Source organism: Pygoscelis adeliae, unplaced genomic scaffold, assembly GCF_000699105.1.
Source record: "Pygoscelis adeliae isolate BGI_AS28 unplaced genomic scaffold, ASM69910v1 Scaffold77, whole genome shotgun sequence".
Lineage (NCBI taxonomy): Eukaryota > Metazoa > Chordata > Aves > Sphenisciformes > Spheniscidae > Pygoscelis > Pygoscelis adeliae.
In genome coordinates this window covers 8,346,858-8,355,886 of record NW_008825216.1, presented here as the reverse complement: position 1 = coordinate 8,355,886, position 9,029 = coordinate 8,346,858, and the positions used below count along the sequence as shown (strand labels likewise).

General features: G+C 40.4%; 1 protein-coding gene across 1 annotated transcript in view; it reads right to left on the bottom strand.

Annotated features, from left to right (window-relative positions):
- RPS6KA2 (ribosomal protein S6 kinase, 90kDa, polypeptide 2) overlaps positions 1-9,029 on the bottom strand; it is a 174,675-nt gene that overhangs the window by 104,953 nt on the left and 60,693 nt on the right. Inside the window, exon 2 of the mRNA XM_009329210.1 lies at positions 626-742. Within this exon, the coding sequence (XP_009327485.1) occupies positions 626-742 (117 nt within the window). The remainder of the gene's footprint in view (positions 1-625; positions 743-9,029) is intronic.

Below are 9,029 nucleotides of genomic sequence, written 5' to 3'. Positions count from 1 at the left end.
TTGGGATTAAGAAAGGCCTTGAACTTAAGATAAAAAAGTTGTTTCTCCACAAATTAGCTTGTGGTCATACAGGTAGGTTTTTCCGCCCCCATGCTCTCAACCACAACGATTGCTCTCTTTAGCACTGAGGTTTGACTCCGGGATCCTCTCAGCAAAGCGTACAGGCCTCCAAGTGTGAGCTAAAGAGCAGTCTGGGACTTTGAAACGCGCTCAAGATCCCATTTGCCCTCAGTAGGAATTGGGCAGCCAAATTCTTCAAGCCTTTGAATGTTCCTATTTACATCCTCCAACTAAGCAGCAGTGGCGCACTCACCTCCCTGGTGGGTAGGTCAGAAAGAGGGCGGGGAGGTCTAATTTTATAAACAGCGATGCTTACTAATGCTCACTTGTGCTCATTAGTCCAGGTCCAGAGCCATAAGCACTGTTTCCTAAACTGGTTTATATACAGGAATCCAGCTAAAAGACAAAAGTGTTATTAAAATGAAGATAGTAGGGGTTTGAGCCCGCTTATCTGCCTTTACAGTATAATTTATATTGGGACAATGTTACCAGTGTAAATGAACTCAGAGAAAGGACATGACATTTTCAATATTGCTCTAGGTGACTAGATGGCATTAAAAATTACCTTTCCATATGAACCTTGTCCTAACACTTTCAGCAGCTCAAACTGAGAAGGATCTGCTTTTTCAAAACCTTCCTTCACATGATGACTGATATCTATTTCCTTCACGATACCTTCTTCCTGCAAAGGAAACAACAAAAAACAAAATCCCCAAATCAGAGCTGTTATCCTAAGGAAACATGTTGTTTATTAAAATCTCATCTTCTATGATGCTACAGTCATGTATGAAATTTTGAAAATAGAAACAAATGCTTGTCCAAATATTCCACGTGCTTGTTACTGGCTGGGGAGGGTAATTCCAGGACATCCAAGCCTGCTTCTTCTGTTTATTGAGCCTTAAGTTATGACTAGGTAAAGATAGAATATGCAAACTGAAACACAGAAACACACTGCAGAGCTTGGTGTGCCCATCGCAGACCTTGCTAGCAGAGTGCTCAAATCTGTACTACAGAGGCTCCAGCACACTTCCCTCCACATACTTTCTCATTCTCCCTCAAAGCGCCATTTAAATCCATCTTAAAAAGCTCCCCCAGTCTTAAGCAGCAGTTCTTCTTATAAGTAGGCAATGAAGAAAAGGCATTGCTAAAAGTGGCTCTCCCTATTCACCTTGAAGAATAAAAAGTTACTACCAGTAACCTTCTAAATAGAAAACAAATCAATGATTTAGATGTGAAAATGGGGTGGAGGTGGAAGGAAGAATGACACACACTTCTTTGCTTGCAGGAATTAGCTTTAAACGCTTTGGATTTCCCAGGTTCTTTTGTTAAAATATTTCCATTACATGTTCTTCAAAGACACCAGTTGAACTAGGACTTTTATCTTGCAAGCTGCGACAGATGGCATTTGGTTTAGTTGTTTGGTTTACGTTATTATGGCATGTTCTTCTAAAAAGAGAGCGACCGGGTCATGTGAGACCCAGAGGGACTACGTAGAGTTTGCAGCAACCCAGAAAGTCGTTGGGCTGAAAAGAAACGTGGAAGAAAGGACCTGCTCTTCAAGGACACAGTGGCGAGGGAAGATAATATTTACATGGCTTTTTATTTCTGTAGTGTTTTGTACACAGAAATTTGAGCTTTTTTCCTATTTGAACTATCTGTTCTAACTTCTCTACAACTAAAATGTGGATTTTGAGTACAAAACCTTTGTTGTTTCATCTCCCAGGACTGAGGGAATTGCTTACTTAGGAATAGGTTTGAATATTTTTGCACCCAACAGAAATAATTTGAGTCTCATAAACATTATTTTTAAATGGAATTTTGCTGCAATTGTCCTTTTTCCCCAAGAAAACATCTTCATAAAATCTGAAAGTATAATATTTGTTTCCCATTCTTAAAAATTAACGTGAGGAAAATAGAAATAACATCCTAAAATGAAAATGCATTCACAGAAACATTTGGCCAAACCACATTCATCTACTAAACAAGAATAAATTTGATTCCCTTCTCCTCCAGAAAAATTGCTAGCACTTTCTACCAGCTGTAATTCATCTGATGCATGGCTAGCATTACCCGGATTGCTCTCTATACTGTAGCTCCATCCCTCCACTTTCCTACCCTGCCTCTTTACACTCACATGCTTTGGAACAGAGACTATATCCTCCTCTTGGTTTGGAAAGCTTTCTCTACTTTGTGCATGCTACCAGAATCATGGAAAATAATCATCATCTGACAGTAACTCATTTTTCTGATCCTAATTCCTCTAGTTTAAGGTTTGCCTGAAAGGAAATGCTTGAAACCAATGACCAGTTTTCACAGAGAATTAAGGGTTTTCTAAGCACTTAACTGCCAGGATCTCTCCTCTTGTTTTTCTGGCTTTAATTGCTGTGGGAGACAGAATATCTTTCTGATACTAAAAACATTCATTTTTTCAATTTTTTCTATGTGACAATAACAACAGTAAACTGATACAAATTCGATACACTGCATTAGCTGTTTCCCAAGGAAACCAGGAATAACCTACATGTTGTTATCAAAGGCTCCACCGAGTTCTGAAGTAAGGAGCTTTCATACTGAGGGACGTGCATCTTTACGTAAACTGCCTGCAGCTGAGAGACTTGCACGCTGTTAAGAACATTGTTTTTAGCTTAGCCCACCCTGCCCCACTGCAGCTTAGGTGAAGTATCTGGACTGCAGGGCTCACCACCCATCTTGTTCAGCAGTTACTCACTAAGGCTAAAAATGACTCCCCGTGGAGTCGGGCTCCTGCCCTGAATCACCCCTTACTCTCTCCACCAGACCTCGAATGCTTGGCAGTTTGCTCTCCACTGCGCACAGGCGGAGTTTGGGAGGATTGGCTACTGCAAGCCAGCCTCTGTGTGCAGATGCCCCCCTGGCAACTATCATATGATGAAAAAACTGCACGACGTTTTCTCAAGTCCGCGCAGCTTGAGGGCACCCAGTCACCGTTTCATGATTTTGCCCCTCTCTGTTTTGCGCAGAAGCACAGCACAGCAAGGACCATCCACTGGAACCAGGTGGAACAGGAGGCAGATTGAAATTTTGCAACATATTCGGGAGACAAACTCTGCAAAAAAGAAACTAACCCCAATTTTATGTACAGCAGGTATCTTCCTCAGATTTACTTCTCCTTTGAGCTGATACCTCGATCTCAAAAACTGTGGATGAGATCTACCACCTTAAGGGAACAGCTAAACCCTTTTTAACTCAGTTGGACTGTATTTCAGCCTGAACCACGGAGTCATTTCAGCTACGTTTGCAAGTTTAAACGGTGAGTGAGTTTCAATTTATCCATTCGTATTAGTCATGAAAGTCACAGGCCTACAACCCTAAGCATATTTCCTGTTGTATTATTAAATTTAATATAACCTCTTTAGGTTCATAAAATGTATTCAGTTACAGGAATATATTGGAAGTATTAAAGTGGTGATAAATTCAGCTTGCTGGAAGAATGCTTAAAAAATGCTAACATTCCCAGAAAATAGCATAATTAATTCATAACTTGCAATAAAATCAACGCTTTAATTACATGCATCTTTAATTAAAATCTCAGAAAAAGATTATTTAAAAAGAATGAGACCAAATACAAGGCCTAGTAGTGTTTACCAGAGAAGCACAGATTTTAAAGATGGAAAAAACCCATTAGATTGTGACTTCGTAGAAATATAAAAACGTTGATTAGAAGGGGCTTCTGGGGGTCATCTAGTCCAACAGTCCTGCCCAAAATATCATCAACACTTGATCAGGCCAGCTGGTTTTTGTCCACTGTGGTTCTCAGTGTCTCAAACAATGAGGCTTGAGCCACTTCCTCCAAAAGATTATTCTCTTTCGATTTGCCTAGCTCAGAAATGCCCACTGTCATGTCGAGCTGCCTGAGCCACGGGTCCTTAGGAGGAAGCAGGATGTTTTTCTAGGAAGGTAGGATTTCCTGTGGTCTCCTCACTAGAAAGGGGCAGCAAAGCAGCATTGAAGAAAAGCATGCCAGACAGCTCTTTTTCACCGATTGTCACTACAGTGGTGTTACTTGTGAGCTGTCCAAGAGGGAGATAGTATTTTAGCTGGTATGACAAATCCACTTCCCACTGGAGCAAAAAGCCAAACTGTCAGAACTTGAGACTGAAGATGGACACAGCCTCGTAAAGGAAATATACGCTGATGTGTTTGCACCCATGCATCCATATCCCTTGCATGTATTTCTATATTCTTATTACTTATTTTGTTGCATGAGTTCTGGAATGACTTCCGTTTTTTTGCTTTACCTTACTCAAAAAAAACCCCAAAATGCAACAGTTTTACAGTTCCTTTTTAATATTCTTTCTTACTTGGGATTTTCCCCTATCATTTATGTCTTCTGAAGTCTCCCTGTATTAAACTAATATGAAATGTGGCATAATTTTTCTCAGGTGCTGATGATCGTAGTGAAACGCCAACTATCAGAGCACAAGCATCGTGGGCAGATCTTCCAACTATTTTTGCTCTGAGTTGCATCTCAGGGACTTCTCTAACATGGATTTTTTCCACTGGACCAGCAAGTGCAGCATATCTGCATTAGGAATTTGCATAACAACAATAAAACTGAGGCAAGCGATTCACAATAGAGATGAAGCCTGCACACTGAAGAAGCTGTTCTGATGGAGACGATTTCACTCTGGAAAAAAACACAAGCCAGCTTCCAAAATGGTTTTGATCAGTGAAGTTGGTGGAGTCAAAAATGAATGTTCCACGGTTTGGTCTTGCAACAGCTGTGCACAGCAGCCCAGGCTCTTGCTCCCTGCTGACTTGTCCCGACACTGCATTAGCAAGAATGCTTGACTTGATGAAGCTTAATCTTTTGTAAACTTCTCTAAATATTTATGTTTGCACAGAAAGCATCATCCTGTGACAAAAGTGAGATGGATGTTCTTGGCGGCTTGAAGAAAGCACATAGTCGAGCAGCACAGACTAGGGGAGGGAGGGCAATGAACTAGAATACATGATGAAAGAGGAATGGAGAGTGCTTCTCTGTGCTAATACAAGAAAGACCTCTTCAGGGCCTGATTCTAGATTGCATTACTCACTTAAAGGCTTCCCCCCCCAAGCCCCCTAAGTTAGCAGAAGTTTTGGACACACAAGTAACCCAGTATATTTGAATGGAAAGGCCATTTTGATCTCCTTTCCTTTGGGACATAGGAGAACAGAGCCTCTGTTCTTACCCCGTGACTGTGGATGGCACAGACACATCTGTTTTGGTGTTTCCCGGAGGCAGCTGCTCCCTGTAGCACTGATCTCAGCTCACTTCCAAGATTTCCTCATGCAGATCTTGGAGAAAGAGATGCACTAATGCTCGGTGGCTGCCAGAGAGCAACCACAGAAAACTCTTCCACCTGCAGCAATACTTCCCGGCTCACTGTCATGTGTCTGAGTAGGATTGGGAAGCATAGGGGTATAGGCCTAGGAATGAGGTACAAAAAGTGCCCCCTGCAAATGGGCGGGTCTTCCTGGAGAGTAGCTCTTTTCTCTTCAGCTCCACAGCCTCTTAAGCAAACATTATGGAAAGAATAATTCCTAGAAAACGGAGAGGTTTAACTCCTTTTGGAGCCTTGTCTGGCTCTTCCCCAACAGGTTTCTGAAGGAGCAGAGCTAAGGTCATCCTCAAATCCAGAGACAACCTTAATTATGCCCAATATATTTCAACCACATGCAAAACGTTTCCTCACCAAGACTTCCTGAAACAGTCTAAAACAGCTGGAGATGGGGTCATTGCAGAATCAGCTACCTTTAGAGACGGACAATTTTATGCAACTGTATCACATGGGAAAAAGTTATGTTACTAATGTAAGATGATTATTGTTCTGCAAAATCAGTAGGACAGGATTCTTATTTTTATTCCTTGCCTGGCCACCTCCCCACTAGCACAGGATCAAGACTAGCCATGCAGGTACGGCCGTAAGGAAGGGTAAGCTTCATTTTCCAATAAAAGTATTTGCAGTTTTGACGTGCAAGTTCTCCAGTCTTTAGATATGTTGGGCTTTCACGCTTTAGGGATTGAGGTCAATGAAAAAATAAATGAAAATGTGGCAGAAGGAAATAAGAAATAATTGCAACTCTAAAGAGAATTTATTGTTGTTCGAGAGAATCGTTAGTCATCTATAGCATATGCTCAAGATACAGACTTTATTTTGTTACCAGTCTTGCCATTTGGCAAGTTACCACCTAATATAAACCCAAATCACAACTATTTAACTTTCAAGTATCACAAGCAACACAACATTCCAAAAGAATATGGTTCATTAGGAAAGCATGTTTAAAACTCTCATATGGGAATAGTTAGGACAGGATATGTCTGATAGAGATGAGGCCAGGTTTCCACCGCTGTTTTACAGGTTTTAATCTGGTTCAACCCATAGGAGAGTAATTTTTGTCAAGACATAATAGGCTATTCAAATGCTGCCTAGAGCAGGAAATGAATTGCTGGCCTGTGTTCAGTTCTTTGAGGACAATATCTACATAAAAAAAAAAAAAGCATAGGAGCATTTTCATTAGCCTCTTCCCAAGTCAGTCTCCAGCAGCTGGAGTAAAATTCGAAAAAGAAATCTTCCATTTTAAATGGTTTGTAATCCGCGTTCTGGCTTCTGTTGTGGTCTGGATAGACGTAAACTGAGCAATAATACTGTAAATGGGTCTGGTTGTTTCGTCCTCTACTGTCAAATTAACATCTGCTTTAGCAACAATGGATTGGACTTATTGAGCCCTTAGAGAAGTATGTGGAACTCACAGTGAATTCACTGGACGTTGTGCCAGGTCTGTATCTGGCCTTCAAGCATTAGGTCACCTACCTTCTCAAAAAGTTGTATAGAGTTAAATAATACACAATAGTTTTTAGAGAGGTTGGGATTTCTTCCCAGACCTTTCACAAATCTGAACAGAAAGTGTTATCTTGCATATGGAATTCCACCAAGCAGGTCTAAACCTAGTGGAAAACAAAAACCTTAGGGCAATTTCTGTGGAGTGCAACACTATCAGCCCCTGTGTTAAATCCAGCAGAACTTTTTCCAAAGAGAAAACCTATTACACTCTCCTTAGCACCCCTCTCCAGCTCTAACTTTTTGTCCTACATTTTTTTTTCTTTCTTCTCCCTAATACATGTCTCTACAGTTGAGGTTCAGCTGAAATCAAACAAACTAAATGTTAAATGTTAAGAGAGGAATCACAGAGAACAAAAGCAACAGATACAATCTACTGGATAAATTGATGAAGTCCGTGAGTTGGAGGTTTGAGTGTTTGGGATATTTGGGTTCAATCTTTTGTGCTACCAGATTTGCTATGTATCTTTGATGAATCACTTAGGGTTGGACTCAGCTAAATAAATTTATAGTACAGGAGACAATGTTTTGAACTAATTGTCTAGCCTTACTTTGCAGTCAATAGAGAGAAGCAGGCACTTCAGGATTAAAAGAGATCAGATGAAGTCACATCCTAAAAGCATACATTTCTCTCTGCTGACTATGAAGAAAGCCTAAGATAACTTGCTGGGATGGGGCCTTCTGCAGTTGCGTGAGATGAATTAACTGTTTAATTTTCAGTTTACTGAAAAATTTTGAAAAACACTTTAATAAAGTAGTATTGTGGTCAGATTTTTAATGGCATTACAAGAGAGACGTCTGCAGATACATGCCCTGGAAATTTTAACAGAACTTCTATTGAAATGAAATATTTTTCAGAAGAACTCAGATACTTGAAACATCGAGGCACTTAAAAAATACTCTAAGGTGTTGGGAGTAATTCAAGTATCAGGATTTTGCAGCTCTGGTAAATTAGGCGTTATTTCTACTTCCTCCCCAACCTGAAAAATAGGGATAGTTGCTTTTTATTATCTTGTGGGAGTACTGTGAGAATTAACACAGAAAAAAATGTGATATTATCTCATACTGCAGTAATGGATAGACAAACCATCTCAAATGTATCCAGTAATACGTACTTCGGGTGGCCTACGACTGGATTCTCCTTTAGCTCACATTGAGACAGCTTGGTCTTGAAGGTTGGTGCTCTTCATCTGATGACTATAGCATCTTTACAGACTCAGGTCCTGACTAGGACAAATATATACAACACAATGACTGTGAAGATGCATAAAGAGAACCATCTTCCTATTCAAACTGCAGATATGCATGAAGTAGAGGGAGACGCCAATTCTTGATCTAACTTCCAACTCTGGACTCAAATCATTAGCCAGGGTAACTCTAATTTTTGTGTTAATTCTGGTGCAAACTGCAAAGGTTTATGTGGAGTGGCGAGTAGAAAGAGCTCATAAAAAAACCCTATTGAAGCAAGGGGTTAAAAAAAGCAGAACAAAACCAGAACCATTTGGTCGCAAAAAAATACAAACAGTTGGCCAGCCTTACTCATACAGCAACACTCTACAAATACTCAAATACATTTGTGAACTTTAACAGAAAGTCTCAAAATGAGTCACACCATTAAAGGACAAAGAACTCGGCTATATTGCTCTAAGCTACAGTAAATAGAGCAGGAACATTTTCATCAATATCCTACTTGGCATGGTTTACAGGTGTGCCTTTGGCCTTTACATCTCAGAAGAGTTGTAAGGTCTGCTGATTGAATCAGGAACTGATTGTTCCTGCTGGTGAACAGGCAAAAGAAAAACACTTGCTGCTCATTCACCAAGGAACTAACTGCAACTAAGTCTGGATCCAGTGCCTAGAAGAAATTGTTGTTACTTCTAGAAGGGTAAGCATTCTTGTTTCCTTAGGATGATGCTATGTTACCACTAAACAAGGTAATGAAGACTACATGCAACAGTAGGGGACAGTATACATCACCACATTTATTTTATTTTAAATATTCATTTTATAGAGAAAGCTTTCAGTTTTTACCCTCTGCTACAGCTCAAGTCCTGCTGCCAGGTCAGTAATGTGCCCTGTGCGCTCTGGTCTGCACCGCTCACACAATAC